This window comes from Sinocyclocheilus rhinocerous, unplaced genomic scaffold (assembly GCF_001515625.1).
Source record: "Sinocyclocheilus rhinocerous isolate Xijiao unplaced genomic scaffold, SAMN03320098_v1.1 scaffold225, whole genome shotgun sequence".
Classification (NCBI taxonomy): domain Eukaryota; kingdom Metazoa; phylum Chordata; class Actinopteri; order Cypriniformes; family Cyprinidae; genus Sinocyclocheilus; species Sinocyclocheilus rhinocerous.
This window is the reverse complement of record NW_015630532.1, coordinates 2,199,015-2,218,980: the sequence shown is the minus strand read 5'-3', so window position 1 is coordinate 2,218,980 and position 19,966 is coordinate 2,199,015. Positions and strand designations below refer to the sequence as shown.

General features: G+C 37.3%; 4 protein-coding genes across 5 annotated transcripts; 2 read left to right on the top strand and 2 right to left on the bottom strand.

Annotated features, from left to right (window-relative positions):
* Window positions 1-4,494: 4,494 nt before the first annotated feature.
* atp6v0d1 (ATPase H+ transporting V0 subunit d1) lies at window positions 4,495-8,641 on the bottom strand. 2 transcript variants are annotated; one of them, XM_016552913.1, is made up of 9 exons: window positions 8,424-8,641; window positions 6,760-6,931; window positions 6,360-6,538; window positions 6,079-6,158; window positions 5,737-5,814; window positions 5,434-5,610; window positions 5,171-5,248; window positions 4,902-5,065; window positions 4,495-4,601 (listed from the first exon to the last, which is right to left on the bottom strand). In XM_016552913.1, the coding sequence occupies exons 1-8, from the start codon at window positions 8,548-8,550 to the stop codon at window positions 4,904-4,906; spliced, it is 1,053 nt and encodes a 350-aa protein (XP_016408399.1). In that variant the 5' UTR covers window positions 8,551-8,641; the 3' UTR covers window positions 4,495-4,601; window positions 4,902-4,903. The 2 variants fall into 2 exon arrangements, with proteins under 2 accessions (XP_016408399.1, XP_016408398.1); XM_016552912.1 differs by having other exon boundaries at window positions 4,495-5,065; window positions 8,424-8,640.
* A 419-nt stretch (window positions 8,642-9,060) lies between these two features.
* On the top strand, window positions 9,061-9,643 carry LOC107740465 (zinc finger SWIM domain-containing protein 7-like). The gene has a single exon (XM_016552914.1). It carries the CDS (start codon window positions 9,096-9,098, stop codon window positions 9,516-9,518), a length of 423 nt encoding a protein of 140 aa, XP_016408400.1. The 5' UTR covers window positions 9,061-9,095; the 3' UTR covers window positions 9,519-9,643.
* Window positions 9,644-12,582: 2,939 nt separating this feature from the next.
* agrp (agouti related neuropeptide) lies at window positions 12,583-13,957 on the top strand. Its single transcript, XM_016552916.1, has 3 exons — window positions 12,583-12,697; window positions 13,183-13,262; window positions 13,737-13,957. The coding sequence occupies exons 1-3, from the start codon at window positions 12,583-12,585 to the stop codon at window positions 13,926-13,928; spliced, it is 387 nt and encodes a 128-aa protein (XP_016408402.1). The 3' UTR covers window positions 13,929-13,957.
* Window positions 13,958-15,398: 1,441 nt separating this feature from the next.
* LOC107740462 (chymotrypsin A-like) lies at window positions 15,399-17,529 on the bottom strand. Its single transcript, XM_016552911.1, has 7 exons — window positions 17,465-17,529; window positions 17,232-17,335; window positions 17,067-17,146; window positions 16,861-16,939; window positions 15,990-16,170; window positions 15,708-15,841; window positions 15,399-15,611 (listed from the first exon to the last, which is right to left on the bottom strand). Exons 1-7 carry the CDS (start codon window positions 17,514-17,516, stop codon window positions 15,450-15,452), a joined length of 792 nt encoding a protein of 263 aa, XP_016408397.1. The 5' UTR covers window positions 17,517-17,529; the 3' UTR covers window positions 15,399-15,449.
* Window positions 17,530-19,966: the final 2,437 nt, after the last annotated feature.

Sequence of the window (19,966 nt, the reverse complement as noted above, 5' to 3'; positions counted from 1 at the left end):
TATTTCCATGTATATATTTATATTCATATAATTGATATTATTAGCTTAACATATTTTTCCTAAAAATATACACATATATACATAGTGAGTAAAGCTCACTATTTAAACAATTTTCTATTAAATATTATTTTAATGGTCAATTATTAATAATTATTCAAACTATAATTACATAATTAATATAATGCAACATTTTCTCTAAAAATTAGCTTTTGAAATTTTAAAAGAAATGTCAAATAAATAAATGTAAAAACAACCTGAAATGTTCATGCACAAAATGAAGAGTTTCCTTTCTCAAAAATGAGGCCATCTATAATGCTTCATCAATGAGTTAACGTCTCAATGAAAATGCTATCTAATGTCACCACATTCCGGTTCATGTCATACACTTCAAAGGCCATTGTGTTCCCTCTGTTTGTTTGTTTTCTTCCTGGACTGTGGGACACAATCACATTGTAGACAATGTATAGCGTATTTATTCCCAGCACTTGACACTAGAACATTGGGGCTGGACCACCGGTGCATTTGTCAGATGGCCAAGCTGAGTTGAGAGGTACAGAGGGGCTTATGACACCACAGGACACGCATGCCCATCCAAAACAGCAGTCTTTCATAGAATGAAATGGGGCAACTGGGCCTCAATACCATTAATTTCATCCATACAAATAAATAACGGACTGGCAACCGTAGCCCAATTGTAATGGTGTCTCACTATACATTCTCCCACTGGCTTACTAGAAATGAGGTCACAACCTTGATTTACATTTTTGGAGCAATTAAACCAGATCTAAATGATGCCATTCTTCAGGTTCACTTTCGAAGAATGACACCCGTTGTCTGATGCAAGCTTTCGCAGCTTTGCATAAGCATGGGAATGTGATGTCAGTTCATGTGCAGTGACTGTAAAGCAGTTCCCGCCCGTCCAGACACAAAGATTGCGGCGTTTCAGGATGCTTATACACCGCTTTTGTTTCACTCTGTTTGTAAGTGGAGGTCACCGGGTACAAATCCACATACATCAGTCCTCGACAACTTCTCTCATTCACTAATTGACAAGAGCCCACAAAAACATCATTAGTAGGCTATTTTTGCTCATCTGGTTTCCAAGAGAGATCTTCTTGTCAAAGAAAAAGCCCATGGAGATGAAGCTGCCCAGTGCACTTGTAAAAATGCCTGTCAAATCCCAGTGCGGCCTGTGCAACCATTTCCTGCTAGTGCAAAAGAACACACAAGTATGTAGACTTGTAACTTTACATGTGTATCTGCACCCATTTTTCCATTCATCTTCCTTTCTCCACCAGGTCCACAAAGATAAATGCAGTACTTGAGCGTTTTGCCAGTTACAGCAGGTGACAGTGTGCATTTGACAGTGTCCTGTATCACAGTTGCCTCCCATACTCTTAAAATATAATCTTTATTTATTTCTGTATCTAATTAGAGCTTACCAAATGCTTGTCCTTCTGGGCATTGGTAACACGTGGCGACTACCACGGAAATACTAAAACTACATTTCCTAGTATCAGCAAAAAATAACCAAAGGCATCTCTCGGAGTCATCTTAACATCGGCCTGTCACCACTAATTATGGGGACGTGTCCAGAAGGGTGGAGAGGGCATCACCCTGCTCGGTTGCAGGGATTCAGAATCCGATCAGAGAATAGTTAACATGCTCTTAAAGGCTCAGTGACAGAAGACATAAGATGTAGGTCTTAGACTGTTTACTATACTGTTTACTTTTAACATTGCATGAACTTAAAGGGATAGTTCACCCCAAAATGAAAGTTCTGTCAGTATTTATTCACACAGGGATCCTACTCTAAGCCAAATATCAAATTCCCTGACTTTCACTGAGTAAAAAGCTGAATTCCCATGACTTATAATAAACAGAAAAACAGGCCGCTGTTGTGATCCCTCGCCCATATTTGATAGCTCGATAGTAGTTTTACAAACTTTACATTTAGCTTTTCTGTCGTCTGCTTTTAACACCCAGTCTTTTAAGTGGTCATTTTGTAGCCAAAGCTCTTGAAATGTACATTTTCTGGCATGTTTGCCTTAGTTAACAGGTACAGCCTGGTGACTGCATTTGTGACTTGCAAGTGATTGCTAGTTGACGAGCGGGAAGGGAATAAAATGGCACTGAAAATAGCCTAACCATAACAATAGGCAAAACGTGTGAAACAACGCAATAAAAAAAATGGTATAGAAAAATTACATTTTGATAAATGGAAACTAAAATTTAAAGCAACAAACAAAATTCCATGGAAAATATTCCATGACTTGGAAAAAAATATATAAAATTCCCTGACTTTCAATGTCTGGAATAGACCTTTTAAAATTCCATGGTAATTCCATGACCTGTGGGAACCCTGTTCACACCCGTGTCATTCCAAATCTGTATGACTTTCTTCTGTGGAACACAAAAGAAGATATTTTCAAGAATGCCTGGCAGTGGCAACCAAACAGTTTTGGCACATCTTTTGTGTTCTGCAGAAGAAACATAAGGCTGAGTAAAGTTAGATGGTGTTCCTATTATGCATACTTGTGTGACAATACAAGTCACATTGTGTACCACCTAATCCAAATGACACTGGATTCATACGCATTTACAAAAGTCACCAGAAAAGGCCCTAGTTTTGGGACTTCTTTTATATATACATTGAACTGCATCAGATTTGGCTAAACCAAATGTTTTTGATTGCTGTTTGGTGAACATGAAGAAGAGGAATACCACATGTAGTGCTATAGTAATATGATGAAGTCAACAGTAATATTTCGGCACCAACATTGGTCAAAACAACTGCATACCTACAAACTGAATTAAAAAAAATAAAAAAAAACCTTTGGGGGCGTCTGAAAGATTTATGCATTTTCCAGGAGTACTACCATGACCTGTGCAGCAGTAAGAGGATGAACTCAGTTTAACCTCATTGTGCTCTTCTTTTGGCTGCAGTGAGATGGCTGCTAAGATCATTTGCATTCAGAAAGGTCACTAGAGTCCTAGCGATTTTCTGTCTTCTGAACTGCAAAAGGTCCAGAGCACTGCGGAACTAAAAGGCTGTGATTGTGTGCAGTAATTAAGCGTTTTTAATGAAACCTGAATTTTAATGTTTTAGCACGTAGAAAGAGTGAGGATGGGGTCATCTCAGGGACTGATCCAAAGCCTCCCCCCCCAAAAAAACTATAAGTGTTGTTCATCCAAACAGAAATACAAAATGTACCATGTGGGTGTTTAGAACATTACTAAGCCCTAAGACCATTTCTTATCCACTGCTTTAAAACACAGATAACCAGCCATTCAACTACATGTTCAAACCAAGTCAGGTATTTACAAAAGACTGACAAAGCTCTGTCAGTAAGTGGCTGGCACGGCATTAACGTGTTTAGGTATAGATTAACTTTAGGCAGAGTACAGAGAGTAACACTGAGTTAATGCAAACACGGCATCATTAGCCCCGGAGGCCTACCGCAGGTTTTTGGCAGACTCTAATCTTCCTGTCAACTACATCACATGCTTAAACATCTCAATACAATAGCACAATGCCCTGGACTAATTATGATTATAATGAATATCTTACGTCTGTGTCAGAAGGTACAGTAAATCCTTTTTGTTCAGCTGAATGCCTGTCTATAGTAAAATGCTAATTCAAATTCTGAAGCTGGTGATGTAGCCAAAATGAGAAGTTCAAGGCAAACTGCATGCATTGATAAAGGATGATTGGGCTCTTTGCGCCATCTGGTGGTGGATAATGCAACTACTATTAATACTATTGTAGCTCTATAGCTTGAAATAGTGGCTGTTTTTGTCTTTTTTTCTCTGAAAGACAGAATTAAAAAATACAAACACAGAAATACTTTATATATATATATATATATATATAGTGTATATATTTATAGATTTCATTTAGATCACTTAAAACACAAACAATATGGTTACAATAGTACAATAGATTTAGCCGAGAGCAAGGTCTTTCTTAATATTAGATCCATTTGACCTCACTGATTCAGCTGTCAATCATAAAATATGATCTACTCCATAAATTATGTCTGCACAAATTTTAGCACTAATTTACAAATGGCAAGCACACAATTCTCATTTTAACAAACACAGTGAAGAATCTATACACACAAAAGAAAATTTTTTCCCATGTTAATTCCCAGCAATTCTCCTTTTTTAAGGATAATCCCATTGTTCCTTATTTGAGAAACATAAGCAAAACAATTACTCTGTAAATCAATCATAAATCCATTCTTATGTAACCGCGCAGTTCAATTGAATACAACAATTTACACAATATGATTTACACAGAAATTCATTCTGCTTGCGTTTCAAAATAAGGCTCACTCTCTAAATTACCAGTGATTCTCTAACACTCATCAGATGCGGATACTGGGAGATCAGGAGTTCAGGGAGTTTTTAAATCTGAAAATGTACATTAATTGAAAAAGTATGCAATGCATTAATAATAATAATAATGGAATGTATGTTTTCTTAGCCTACCACAGGAAGAGTATGACAATTAGATGTCTTGGGTTTTGCATCTCAAGTCAACTCTCCTGTTTTCCTGCAATTCCCTGCATCCTTCATTTGCAGTGGGCTGTGACTGGCTGCCAGGTGACATGGTTTCACAGTCATGACATCATGAAGAAAAAAAACATTTATTACTTTTCTAAAACTTTCCTTTAAAAAAATCCCAAGGGTGGAGGGGAATGCAATGGCATTGTTTTGTCTGTCAAACAAAAACGAATGATCCTTTTACTCTAATAAAGACAATAACAATGAAAGGTAAGAGCTGGCGTAGTGCAAGAAACAGAGAGGAGACAGAATCATCATTTTCAAACCTTAACATAACAGAGCACAGTTAATACATGCCATGTGGATCATTATTCAAGACTAATATGATGTACCATTAGAATATGGGGATGTAGTTGTCAATCTTAGCCCGATGCCTTTGGGCAATACACTCAGCAATCCACACAATGTTCCGGCACTCTTGTTCCTTCAACTTGACGTAGGCATAGAACACACTGAAATGAAACTGATTCAGGAAGGCCAGCTTATTGAGTTTCACCTGCAAACACATTCCAAACAGAGGCATTTGCTAACATCATTGGATTATGATTTTCAGTGCAGTAACATTCACTCTCTTTCACATTGAACAAAAACCTTTGCTCACCTCATGTTCAAAAAAGCGATCCTCGAGGGTTTTGTCTCCTGGGTTGCTGCCAGCACCCTCAAAAAGAAGCTTGTATTCCTGAAGCAACATGAACTCAATTTTAATCCTCAAATCATTTCGGTGGCCAAAACTACCAGAGACACACACAAAGTGAACTTCACATCAAAACAACTCTAAACGAACAGTTCACCATAAACAAACATTCTGTCATGTAATTAATAATGTTGTCATGATGAAATGTTAGTTTCAACTCATATACTTACAGGGTAGTATTCAGCCACAGCTTTGACCTGCTCGTAATCATCTGCACGGGCTAGCTGTGCAAGACCCTCTGGGTAGAGCTTGCCACAGTGAGGGAAGAGTTTAGCTCTGTCTTCTTTGGAGAGCTCCGTACCAAAGGAGTTAATGGTAATGATGAAAGCTCTTCTGTCTGCCTCAAACTGATACAAAAACAAATCTTTGCTTTAGTTCTTGAACACTGAAATATGTCAACTGCAATTTAAAAAAAAAAAAATCCTATTTCAGACTCAAGGTCCCTATACTTGATTTTACAGATGTTTACTCACCTCCAGAATTGGGCACATGGTATCTGCGGTTGTGCCACCCAGTGAATTGCAGAACTTGTAGAAAGCTTCTAGATAAGCCTGGAGACACAGAGAGGAGATCAACCACAGATTTCTTAGTTAAAGGTCTTTAGAAATAATTGTTTATATAAAAACGGATATAATAATAATAACTGTTGTAATATTGACATTGCGCTGGTAACAACTAAATAAATAAATAAGATTGAGACCCGCACAAAGACAAACCAGCAGGTTTCTGTGCTTATGCATACTTGTCATATCATATGAAAATTCCTAATGAATGTTTAATATTTACATCCTAGTATATTCCATCACAAGGCTGACCTTGTAAAGAGTGTTGCGAATTATTTCAATGTTCATCTCATCCAAATCCTGCTCAGAGATGCAGTCCTGAAAGAAAGCAGCTGAAACAAACAGAAACAGCCATTAACTGTGATGTAGAAATAAGCACCTTGGTATTATTTAGAACATGTTTTTGAGTCGTTTCACAAAATTTCTGAATGCTTAAAAAGTACTGACAAGATTCGCAACTCACTGACTTCCTTTGGCTACAAAACATGAAGTGAATGTGACTCGTGTGAATTTTTCATATCAGACTGTCTTACCAAGTGGTGTATCCACCAGGATGGCATTGTAGAGCTCTGCTGGAGTTTGGGCAATGTTAACGGCCTCCATCTGTTCAAAGCTGCCAAGCGGATGGCACTTGGGCACCAGCTCTGAAATGGCGCGCTGATGGAGAGTTCCAGTGATCAACAGGATGACATTGTCAATCATATAGCTGTATCTGAAAAAGCAGTAAGATGGAAAAGAGCTTAATAATGGGTGCTGAGAGGTCAAAAGTAAAAAAACGGCAGCGAAAGCAAACAAAAATATTATTGGCTATGGATATTCACTAAACACAATACATTTGTAAATTACAGGAGCTCAATATTATATGTGACGCCTCATGCAGTGTGAATTTGAAGCGTGGTTTGTTTATGTTCTTTGATGTTTAACTGCACTCACGTGATGAAATCCATGAAGCTGGCCAGAGGCTCATAAGACTGGTTCCTCATATGGCGGAACTCAACCACCATCTTCTCTTTCAGCTTGTCATCAATGACGGAGACAGTGAGGGGAGAGGCTTCATTGGCCAGGAAGCTTCCATAGTCAGTGCTCTGCAAGTGAAGCTTCAGGTCTGAGGAAAAAAACAAAACAAGAAAACACTTTAATGACTAAAAAAAATTAACTGATTTTATCTGTAAACCCAAAACCTCATTCTTCAGTGTTAAAGGGTTGCATTCTGGCAGTGATTTCTATATTCTATATCTCGGGACTGTTTTTACACAATTTCCAGTTCCCTAAAACAGAGACAAAAATTCCAAGTGAGTCACTTGCCATTGATTCTTAAAGGAAGAGACCAAATTAGCTATAATTTAATACATTTATAAAAAATATTGTTTTAATTTAAAATAATGCAAAAAATCTGGTTATTTTGAAAGGACTAATTTCATTGCAAAGTGTGAAATATTAGGATATAATGCAGCACAGGTTGAACAAATAAACAAAGGACATCTCAATCAGTAAGAAAGATCATAATCTTCAATAATTATTGAGTGAATTATTGAGTATGAGTTCTAAGACTTCAAATCTATGCAAAGAGGAATTAACAGTAAGTTAAACAGCATGGTTCCTGCCGGGTAATGTATCTGATTGCATTGATATAATAAATGAATCAGTTTCTTCCTAAATTTTACAGAATACACAAAGTAGAAGGCAAACTCTGTCCAATAAAAATTTGAGCATAATTGCTTTTTTTCTAATTAAAGCAAATATGTGCTTCAAATAATTAGAGCAAACTTGCCGACAGAGGAAAATCACAGTCATAAATTCTCCATACAGCAGTATATGAGCGCAGGTTGAAGAAGAATCTGCCCATCCTACAGAAGTGACGTCATGATACATCACATGACCAGCACCATCAACTACCTTTTTTTTTTAATGAAACCTGCATCTTTCATTTATATAAAAAACGTAAACATTTACTATTTATCTCGAACATTTGCATAAAACGCTCCTAATCTCTTACCCGACTGAACATTTTTAAAAACGACGTTGAAATAGAAAGGTGATGCGCTGGTAACTCCTCAGTCAGTCAGGTTAAACAGAGGCCTTATAATAATAATAATAATAATAATACTGTGCTATACACTGTACACAATTAAAATAGAGCCGTGCTCTAAACATTCGCGTACAATCACATAAAATGAACGCGTAAATAAACAAGTCAGAAAATAGCTGATACACTGAATGTGTTGCTGATAGCATCACAGTTAACGTGCATTTAAATGCTAGTAGTGAGAAGTAACATAATATAATGATTACAGGGCTTCAGTTGTTAACTGAGGAAAATGAGGAATATATGAGGGCGTGAAAACTGATCTTCACCTACTAAAGGGAATTTAAATGCTGGCTAAAAAAAAAACAAGCTAACTGACATTAGCTGGGCTGTGCTATAGATATATGACATTTATCAGCGAGTTACCACAACAACTATAAAATTAGGTTTTGCATCTTTGAACGACGATAAATGTCAATAACGACACGCAACGGTATGTAGAAATATCGCAAATAAAATCGGACAGCTAGCAGATCAGCTAACGTTAGCAGCCAACACACACTCGACTCACCTTCCAGAGTTTCACACTGAACGAGATTCAAATAATCCGCCTGAGATAAAATACCAGCCTTAAAACCTCTCACCAGCCCCTCCAGATAACCATTATCCACATTAAAATATAATTCAGAGAAAGGCATTGTATGAAAATAACACTACCGGTGTACTAGCTTAAGAGAGAGAGTTGTAGCCCAGTGCAGTCTTGAGTGATAATGCTGTCCTATTCGTGAAGAATCGTTCTTCTGAGTCGGATCTTTTCAGTGAATTGTTTAAACAGGTTCACAGAACTGGTCTGATTGATTCAATGAGCCAGAATGGCTACAAAAATAAATCCTGGATTGTTTACAGCTTTATTGTATGGCAGTTTAATCAATACACATACGAAGCACTTCGTTTTAACAAATTCATGTGTATTTTTTACCCGAAAAGGTATGCATTTCAATTTTGCTTATTGTAAATACACATTTTAATTTCAAAATGATTTTATTCTGAGCTGAATCATAGCTTCTAAACTGGTACACTGCAATCCAATAACACATAACGATAAACAACTAGCCTATTAATTTCATTTGAAAACAGAAATAATCATTATTGTAACGTTTTAGTTTTAGACTAGAGCCGCGATGACGTAAAAGAACAGATGATACGGTGGTGCGGGAAACAAGAACACGTTTTCTGGTGCATTATGGGCTCATCTCTGCTTTCTGTTGCTGAGCAGCTTTTGAAAGACCTTCAGAGAACTTACTCGGAGACAAACCAGATACCAGATGACCTACTAATAGCATTACGTTTTGTGTTTGGCCAATGTGCTCTTCAGGCGTCGGACCTGGTGGACCAGCGCTCTGTCACACGTGTGTCATCACCTAGCGGTCGAAAGGCATTTCAGGTGTTAGGTGGATCAGGGCGTCTGTACACGTGCTTCACGTCCTGTCACTACTGCCCATGCCCTGCCTTCTCCTTCTCTGTGCTCCGGAGAAACGAGAGTCAGATGTGTAAGCACCTCCTGGCTGCCTGTCTGAGTCAGGCCATGGGTTTGTGCCAGCAGGAGCAGGTCTCAGATCAGCAGATGACCCATATTCTCTCAGGGCAAACTGGGGCCAGCACATAAATAACTGATCCTGGAGTAGAGTGAGACTCTGAAAAGAACCCCCATTCAGATATTTAGAGTCATTGTGGATTAGAATGGACTCGTCTTTTCGAAGTTGTTGTTGCGCTTAAATGATTTATTTATTTATTTTAATGAGGGATGATCTGTCGTAGAATGTTAAAAATTGCTTTGAAAGTAAATAAACAAGCAAAGCTGGGACCCTAAAAACAAAACAAAAGACAGAATCTTTCAAATGAACTGTTCAAAAAAACCGATTCGAGAAAATGAGTCGGACTTCCCATAGCTGAATGAGGGAAGTTGCGGATACCCGGATACACACACACACACACACACACACACACGAACTCATGTGATTGAGCATCTGACTATAGCTGTGTCTCATTACAAGCATTTCCTAATTTCACTTCAGAATTTTTTGTTATACTTAATCTTTTGTTATATTTTTTTATACTGTTATCATTTGTAAAGTGTATATATATATATATATACTTTCTTTTACCTTTACCAAATTTACCTGTATTTACTTTGTTTTCATATTTGGCGACTTTTTGTGAAAAATGGAGACTTTTGAGGGTGGTTCTAGCGATTTTCTGAGGGAGGGGTTTGGCAACACTGCTTGTGTGTACATCTGCCCGTGCCGGCATTTTTCAAATTAACAATGGTTGTTTATGGCGACGCAAAGAATTGTGGGTTATCTGTAGCAGCGAAGGATACACCTCATGCATCCTCCGAATTCCTGTGAAAGAAGGTCGCATTCGGAGTGTCCTACTTGCTTTTCTGAAATGAGACAGCCTCGATTCCGTATGCAGCCTCCTAATGCGACCTCCGGAGGGCGCAGCCTTCTAAATGAGACACAGCACATCAAACCTTAAACACTGATCTCAGCCCAGCCCTACACAGAACCTGAGCAGAGGCCCTGAGCAGAACCTCAAACTAATGATTCCACATTTATTGTTTGTTTGTTGGTTAACTTGAATGTTTACATGTGAATGTAAATGTGAATGTTTTCCTTTGGCAAAAAAACATCTTTTTTTTTTCAAGTAGCTTATACACCATCCTTACAAACCAACAATTATGTTTTTTCTTCATTAATTAAAGGCCAATGGCGTTTGAAAGGCAGTGTGTATGGTGCACTCTGCCAGCTTCTGAAGAAGAAGTAGCTACCATGAACATTATACTTGATGTAGCCAACTTATAAAATGGAGAAACTTGTTCAGATGATGCTGTTCTCCAGAAGATTATTAATTAATGTACATTTTCACATGAACAATGAACAGATTTCTGTGAACTCATCACTGCCCTCTGATAAATTATTTTCGCTACAAAATTAAATGTTGACAAAGTGTCTTTCAGCGGAAACACTCAGTCCATTATTTCTTCAAATATGCCATTTGTATGTTCCAGAAAGCAGGATATGAACTCAAATCATCTTAATTTAATACTAGTCGGCTAAAAGCATGTCGTAGTTTAAAATGGCACCAAATATTTGTTGATGAGAAATTGTCTGGTGACAGCTAGTTAAGCATTACATACACACAATATTTATTTACTTGTTTATTTGTTATAAAAAAAGAGAGCTTCACCATACAGTTGTGTCTATGCCATAGACTTTATAGACCAGTCTTCAAATATCTAAACTACTAATGCTGCCTTGACCTGTTTGTTTCATACAAAATGCTCTAACACATGTTTCTGTTAATTACGCATTCTGGTTGTCACATAAACAATTCAGACCAATCTGACCTTACAAAGAGAAGTACTGAACTTCATAATCATAAACAATTTATTTCCTCACAAATGGATGCTGTATTGCGTCATCAGCGCTAAAACAGCAGGCTGGAGTCATCAGCTGATTGGAGCTGTATTAGCTTCATAATGAAGTGTTTACTGGTCAGTACTGAGCTTTAACTGAACCTATAGGATGAGGGAGTATGAAGTATAAATGAAGAGTTTATTTGCAAAAACAGATAACTCCCTTTTTTTTACATTTTAAAAAATCATGTTTTTTATTATGTTATCATGTTTTTATTGTGTTAGTTAGCTGTATTTGTTAGTTCTTTTTTAACCAAATCAAAATAACCCAACTGCAGTTTGATTGAGATTAATTGGAATGCACAATGAAAAAAAACATGATTTTTGAATATTGTTAAAAACGGAGTTATCTGTTTTTGCAAATGAACTCTTCAAATGTAGTTAGACTGAAGTGCCTAATGCAAGTATTCAAGCCTTTAACCCATTACTTTACCAAATATGTTTTTCAGCAATTCATGTCTAATTAATTTTTTCATTTTTTTTTTTGGTGGCAATACAATGTTATTTTTAAAAGAAAATTATATCCAATTATAAATAATGTATAAATATAAAAACCGAATGTGTAAGTCGTAAAACTATAAGTATGCCTTGCTGCAATATAAATAAGCTATAACCAAAACTTAACAATATTTAACTAATATTTGTTCTGAGTATTGGTTCAAAATGCAGCACCATGTTTCATACCTACTGAGCTATACTAAGCAGCAATGCATTTTTCATACTTCTCATATAATTTCATACATTTAACTCAAGTTGAATATATCAAAGTCTGAAATAGCGTTCACCATCCTAAAGGAAATTCTATATATTCCTCTTTTCCTGTGTTGATGTGATGAGTGCATGGGCTTATGTGTGTGTCAGTGTTTGTGTGGGAGTTAAGTGGTTGTGCCAGGCACAAGAGACCACACCTCCATTCACTGACCAGGACCATGTGTCCCTCACCTCCCACCTCAAGGGACCTTATAAATCACAGAGTCCAGTGCAGACCCTCAGCCTTGGACACAGAACCCTGCAGGTAAGTCAGACATACTTTACTTATTCATGTGCATGTGCAAACAGATCCACTCACATACTGTATGGCAAATACAAACCAATGCAAATACAATCTATCTGTCTACATGCTCACAAACATAAACATGATTTCAAACATTGAACGTCAATCTGAGTGTTTCTTGACTGCACTCTGTTTTTTCAGTGAATACAACTGGATCACTAAAAGTGTGGCTGAAGTTTATCTTGTTTTTGGGTTTCAATGAATATGATGCTGAACATAGCGATCATCAGCTGGTTTTTGATTAATGTCATGGTGATGGCATCACATCCAAACCTGAGACGTAGTGAAAACTCCTTTGCTCTATCTGACACAGGTAAGGTTTCTAGATTGATGTTATTTTCCAAAAACATGGAGTGTATCTTTTTCTGTCGATAATTTCAGAGATAGTCTTTTCTTTTAAAAATGTTTTGAAATTTTTTGTTAATACAGTTTACTGTGATTTGATACAGTACAAATGTTTACACATATCTTATAGGGGATGTTACAAAAATCTTATTCTAAAATGTGAAAAATAGTAATAATAAAGAATGTCTTGATACAGTCTTCAAGTCAAATTCTACTTATTTCAAAATCAATACATTTCAAATATATTATATTTGGATAATATATACAAGTGGATATCATTTACATTATGATTTATTCATTATGGAAGTACACAACATTTTTGTAAAAATGGTCCGTATTTCATTGTGTAAATTCTGTGTTACATTATGTACTAAATTAATGAATTTCAAATTTATGTCATGGACAGCTTGTAATTTTTGGGGTTTTGGTGCATTTTTGTTTTGTACATCATAGACTTACTACCTGGAGTGGAGCACCTTGAAATAAACTCCGCAGAAGAAAAACTGCTAGAAGACCTTGGATCCTATGATGAGGCGAGTAACTGACATTTAGCATACGCATTTAATATCAAGTGACTTTACTTGTTTCCAGGTCATACATCTCATGACTGTGAAATTGTCAGTGCTAAAATTATTTACAAATATTTATTTTATTTAAATTGTCATGTTTTTATTTTTCAATATTTTATTTCTAAGATATTATCTGTTTGCAGTTTTAATAGGCTAGTTTTTTTTTTGCATTGAAGTATTGAAAGGCATAGCCCACATTTCTATGCAGCAGTGTGATACACAAATAGGTAAGGTGGTGACTTGGATGTTCTGATTTAGTTGGACATGGTACTTGGAGAAGAGATGAGTCTTTAAAATAGACTTAAATGACAGTGGAGGCAGTTCTGTGCAAAGGCAAACTGTTCCAGAGCTTCGGGGCCGACACTGCAAAAGCACGGTCCCCCACAGTTTACGTCTTGACCTAAGGTGAAGTATTTTTGTTTCTTTTTGTTGCCACAGGATCTGGGTAAAGCTGTACAGTTGCAGAGAAGAGGCACACGTTCCCCCAGCCGCTGCATCCCTCATCAGCAGTCCTGCTTGGGTCATCACCTGCCCTGCTGCAACCCCTGCGATACGTGTTACTGTCGTTTCTTTAAGGCCTTCTGCTACTGCCGTAGCATGGATCACACCTGCAAACATGAGTATGCATAGAGCCTAATTCTACCCTGAAATGACTAATTGTGGCTTTACATTTACAGTTTTACTGCTCTAGAATGTATATGTGGAAAGTGTAAATATACAGCCTCACACTATCCACAGGGAAGTTTGTTACAATATAACAAATATAATGGTTAATAATATTTAATAATAAAGCTGCACAAAGCATAAAGAGTGCACCTTGGCTCTTAAGATTTCAGATTTGTATTGCTGCAGTTTTATGGTGTAATTTTATTGCTATTTTAATGTCAAAATCTACTCATATTGTCATATATTGTATATATATGCATTCAGTAAAATCGAATTATTGCAAATGTGTAGCGTGTTAAATTAAAAAAGGTATCAAATCGCCTGACATCAAAATTGAGCTGTGAACAACTGAATAAATGCACAGAGAGCCAGAAGAAAAACAGATTCATTTCTGCTTTACAAAAGGTTAAAACACATAGTATGTATTGGGTGCTTCTTACATGGAAAGCTGCATTCTAGTGAGTGGGGAAATGAGTGGATAATGTATGAAAATGCAGTAAGCGTGCAAAACTTTCAATATTTTTGAAAAAGCAAACACCTCATAAAATTGGAGGCAAATAGTGGCTATTTTGAAAAGGCTAAAATATAACGCAGTTTTGATCTGTTTAACATTTTTAATCCCTACATACAGTATTTCCCGTAATTCCATTTGAGTGTTATTTCACAGTTTTGATGTCTTCACAATATTCTAAAATGGGGGAAATAATACTAGTAAAGAATACTGGATAAATTACCTTTTAATACAATTACAATAAAACATATTCAAAACTAGTCATGGGCAGTCGAGGCCTAATGGTTAGAGAGTCGGACTTATAACTCGAAGGTCGCGGGTTCGAGTCTCGGGTCTAGCAGCCCTGTTGAAAAATCCAGCATATGCTGGTTAGGTATGTTTTGAAGCATGGCAGCTGGTTTAAGCTGGTCATGAGCTGGTTTAAACTGGTCATGTGCTGGTCCTAATCTGGTCCTAAGCAGGAGCTAGTTGCTTAGGACCAGCACATAACCAGCTTAAACCAGCTCAAACCAGCAGCCATGCTTCAAAACATACCTATAGGCTGTTTTTTTCAACAGGGAGGGATTGTAGGTTGGTGGAGTGAATGTCCAGCACTCTCCTGGACATTTAATACCATGACTTTAATATCATGACTGAGGTGAGACCCTTGAGCAAGGCACCGAATCCCAGACTGCTCCACAGGCGCCGCAGCAAAAATGGCTGCCCACTGCTCCGGGTGTGTGTGTGTGTGTGTGTGTGTTCACTACTCACTGCTCTCTCTCTCTCTGTGTCTGTCTGTCTGTGTGTGTGTGTGTGTGTGTGTGTGTGTACTTGAATGGGTTAAATGCAGAGCACAAATTCTGAGTATGGGACACCCTACTTGGCCTCATGTCCTTTCCTTTCCTGTCCTTATAATGATTAATCCAAGACATTTGATCCAAAGGTCATGTCATACATCTTTATTGATGAAACTAAAGACAGCATTCATGGCTGCTTTAGTTAGCTACAATGGTCTGGTCAATCCAGGCACGGAGCTTGGTGACACGGGCGTAGACAGCAGGGGTGGAAGTGGAGCAGGTGCTGCTACCCCAGGACACAATACCAACGAGAGTCCAGATTCCGTTCTTCTCACAGACCAGAGGACCACCAGAATCACCCTGGAAGACACAAAGTAGAGTTTGTAATCAAAATTTACTGACACATGTAAGAAGACATTTTTAAAAACTATCGTATATTTATTCAGGACAGCTCACCATGCAAGAGGAGACACCAGAGGCTCCAGCACAGATCATTATATCAGTGATGTTGCTTCCCCAGTAACCCATGCAGTCGTCATTGGTCAGCAGAGGCAGAGCGGCCTGCTGGAGCAGGGCAGGGGTATCAGGAGCTGAAAACACAGATTGGCAGAATTTTAAAAGAAAATAAATCAGGACAGATCCAATTCAGGCTAAACTACAAAAATATTAACAAAAAAACTTTGAAAATAAATGCAAAATGATAAAAATGCTGAAAATAAATCGGATTCTGAAACTCACCATTGTACCTGGTCAGGCCCCATCCAGAGGTCACACACTTCATGCCTCCAGGGAAGTTGTCGGAGGTTTCAGCAAGACACACGGGAGACACATGAGTGTTGAGCTGAGCGGGGGTGGCCAGCTTGATCAGGAGGATGTCGTTGTTGATGGTGAAGCTGTTGTAGTTAGGGTGCTTGATGGACTGTGGGAAAAGGATACAGACACGTAAGCATTCAGATCTTCAAGTAGCAATCATCTGTGGGAACGCTCTCTTCAGTTTCCTATTAAAAGACTGTCTCCAGTGATTCAGGTATGATACACTAGTGCTGAAGCGCTTTTTAACAGCGGTGAATCTGCTGCTGAATCTTCAGCGAAAAGAAATCAAGAATATGATACAAACACCTTTTGTTCTGTGTTCTGCAATGGCTTTCACTAGATTGTTCTCTTAATGAATAGTTCAAAAAGGTTCCGGTAGTTTTACTGAACTATATCGATTAGATCCGTTAGTGTATCAACACCTGACTTACATACTTACTGAACTGCAAGTTATCATTATTAGGGGCCAAGCACTGAAGGTGCTGTAACCCATATTGTTATTGGTAGGAGTCTATGAACTGTAGATAGGAAAATCATGAAATTTGGTACACTGATTGAAGTAGTCCTGGACAGTAATTTTGAATATTTTCAGAGATGTCGAGCGAATGAAGATTGTTTCGTGTGAGCATCATTACTCACTGATTGTCCATGATGTGCTGTTAAAGATACACATTTTTTTTTTAGTTTTTATTAATTGATGAAATTATTTAGCTATATATTTATGTAGTGAATTTGGATGGATGCTCTTTCTGTAGGAAATGATACTCAGGATAACAGATATTGAGAGTCTACACACCTTTCCAACACTAATGGTCTGAATGGCCTCAGCATTAGATGAGCGATCATGCTCACCCAGGATGACGCGGTGAGAGGTTCTGTAAAAAAAAAAAAAAATGAAATAGGCTAATCAAAATTTTATAACCCAAAAGTTAAAAAATCCCATTAGATTCCTACAGGCTAAACAATGTGAAGTTACAGGTTTAGTCTTTAATACTGTTTTACCTGACATTGCAGTGAGCAGCAGTCACAACCCACAACTCATTGATCAGGGAGCCACCGCAGAAGTGGAAGCCAGTGGAGTCCTGTAATAAGTTTTAAATTATGTAATAATTTAATAAACCTTTTGAGTTAGCATTTAAAAGCTATTGTTATTGACACAGATTTTACCTGCAGAGACACCTGCCAGGGCCAGGAGTGAGGCCGTGCCTCCTCACCATTCACAATCCTGGAGTAGCCAGTAATAACAGGGGGGATGGCAGGAACGCCACAGCCTGACAGAGCAAAAAAATAGAACGAAAGCAGTTTAACAAATTCATGTGTTCTAAGGAATATTTAGTTAGCCAGGCTTAAAGTCTGCTATTGGAGTATCTTATTATTAAAAATAAAAAACAGGAACGTACCATAGGCTGCACCAAAGAAGGCGAGACAGGAGAGGATCCACAAGAAGGCCATTGCTGCACTTGAATGTTGTCTGCTCCTTTGAGGGCTTTATATATTCTGTCCTCATTCATATGCTGGACATCTTATCTTGCCACTGTGGGATATTGTGCACCTTGCAAGCGAGTTTTTTTTTTTCCATCCCTACCAAAGATAATGCCTCCTCCATCTAGTTGCTTTAAATCAGCTTTTTAATTTAAGTCTTTCAGCTGTGAATTCCATTTATATTTATGCATTTGACAGCAACTAAAACTGCACTGAAAGTAATCATTTCATCAGTTCATTCCCTGGGAGTCAAACCTTTAAGCTTGTCATTGCTAGCACTATACAGTACTGTTGGACCTACAGAAATACTACCAAATATCTATTAAACACTGGATGCCACTAATTCTCCCAGATTCACAGTGACTGAAAATCGCTCTAATACTGTGAAATACATTTCTTAGAAAAACTTTCTTAGAAAGACTGATAACCTAATTTTATATGAATAATTATAGTTGATAATACTTGTGTGGTGGAAATGGCCGTGAGTTTGCGCTATTTTGTATAACATCCTCTGTTAATTAGATTGCACAAAAAAAAGCTTCCTGTAAGGTTAATTAGAGGATTTTATATTTTGCATCTGTCAAATAAGCTTATTGAATGAATTCAGCTCTCTTGAATTTTTGTTGCGTAACAAAAGTCATCGTGTTTACTACAGTAACCCTGACCCGATTGGTTGTATTTCCATACACACTGATAAAGTGTGTTCTCGGTTTCAAGGCCTCTGTGTCCACATCTGCACTGATTCCCAGGTCCTGTAAATCTCTTCACATAGCCTATTACCTATATGTACATCAGTGCAGCTATATGTACTGTAAATGTACATATTCACAGTAGTTGCATTCTGCAACTAATATACTTTGTACTGGATATCAAATATTCCAAAATCCTAATATTATGACATTTTATTCAAAGAGGAACCAAGCTTGGTGGACTATTTTTTTATTAATTTGACATTTTGTATTCATTTTAAAATGTATATTTATTCATGTGGTGCTCATTTCCATTAATAGAGATTTGAATGGAATGGAAATGCAGCAGTGACATTAGGAATTCATTCCAAGGATGCATGCAATATTGCTTAGAAAAGTTTAAATTTGAAATGGAGAGTGGAGAGATTGTGAATCCCATTAAATTATCCTTTTTTCCAATGTTTTAAGATTTATTAGATTAACAATGGTGTTATAAATGGCTTCATTGTGCTTTTATATTAGTAATTGCATAACAAAAATTTGGAACCTGATCAAGTGTCAATTTTGGAGCAGTCCAAAGATAGGCTATTGTATCCCAGCAAGCAATAGCCGTCATTTCAACGTCTCGGTTAAGTATAGACCCGATATAGTCCGGCTATGTGTAACCCACTTCTAGCCCAAATAACCTTGAATTTGGTTTCATGTCGTTTTTTGGCAAAATAACTTGTGAGATGTATGATATTCCATCATGTAAGCAAAGTAACAGCGTTTACAAGGTGTTTGGTTTCATTTCTTTGACATGTTCAATACTTAGCCTGTGCGTAGCCACGATTTAGCTCGTAGTCAGAGCGGCTATCTGTAGCCCACTTATAGTCAAACCTGATTCACTGTAGTTTTTGGCCAGACAGCGCATGAGATGGTTGATATCCCATCATGTTCGCAGTGTCAATAATATCTGCAAATATATGTGTCATTTTATGACATGGTCTATATGTAGCCACGATTTTGCTCTAACTTGGACGGGCTACGTGTAGTCTGCTTTTAGCCCACCTGGCGAAATCGACGTAATCTGTGGTCTAATTTTAACGGTTTGGCTATAGCCCTATACCAGTAACCAGACCAGCCATGAGCATAGCCAAAATAGCCTTAAAATTGTTTACATGTAATTTTCGCCCACGCAGCTTCTTATCAAATGCAAGTAAACTTTTGAATCATTTAAATTAGCATTATTTTATATTTTATTTAATTATTTTACAGCATTATTAAATATAGCAGTATTTATTATGCCAAAAATAATGCTAATTTAAATGTTTCAAAAGTTTACTTGAAAAATACAATTACAATTCCCAAAAGCTAGAAGGAAATTGTAGCCCTACTGAGACATGACTACTGGCAACGCGAGACATGAGAGTTAGTAGAGATCAGTGTTGTGTTTTGAATTTTTTTTACACGAGAGAGCACTAACGCTGCGTTCAAGTCCTCCTGGGACGTTCGTACTTACGAGTTGACAAGTCGTAATTACTATGTCAGGTGCGTTCAAGTCAGTTTAGTCGGCACGAGATGGCGTGTACCTTCTTTTAATAAATTACAAGAAAATACAACAGCGTCTGTTAACTCTGCTTATAGAAAATGAAGAGCAAAGAATTCGCATCAGGTGTGTTTTGCGTTTTTAATATTTTTTCACCTATAGGTGCAAAAATTATAGCATTTCTTTACTTGGATTTCATTAAC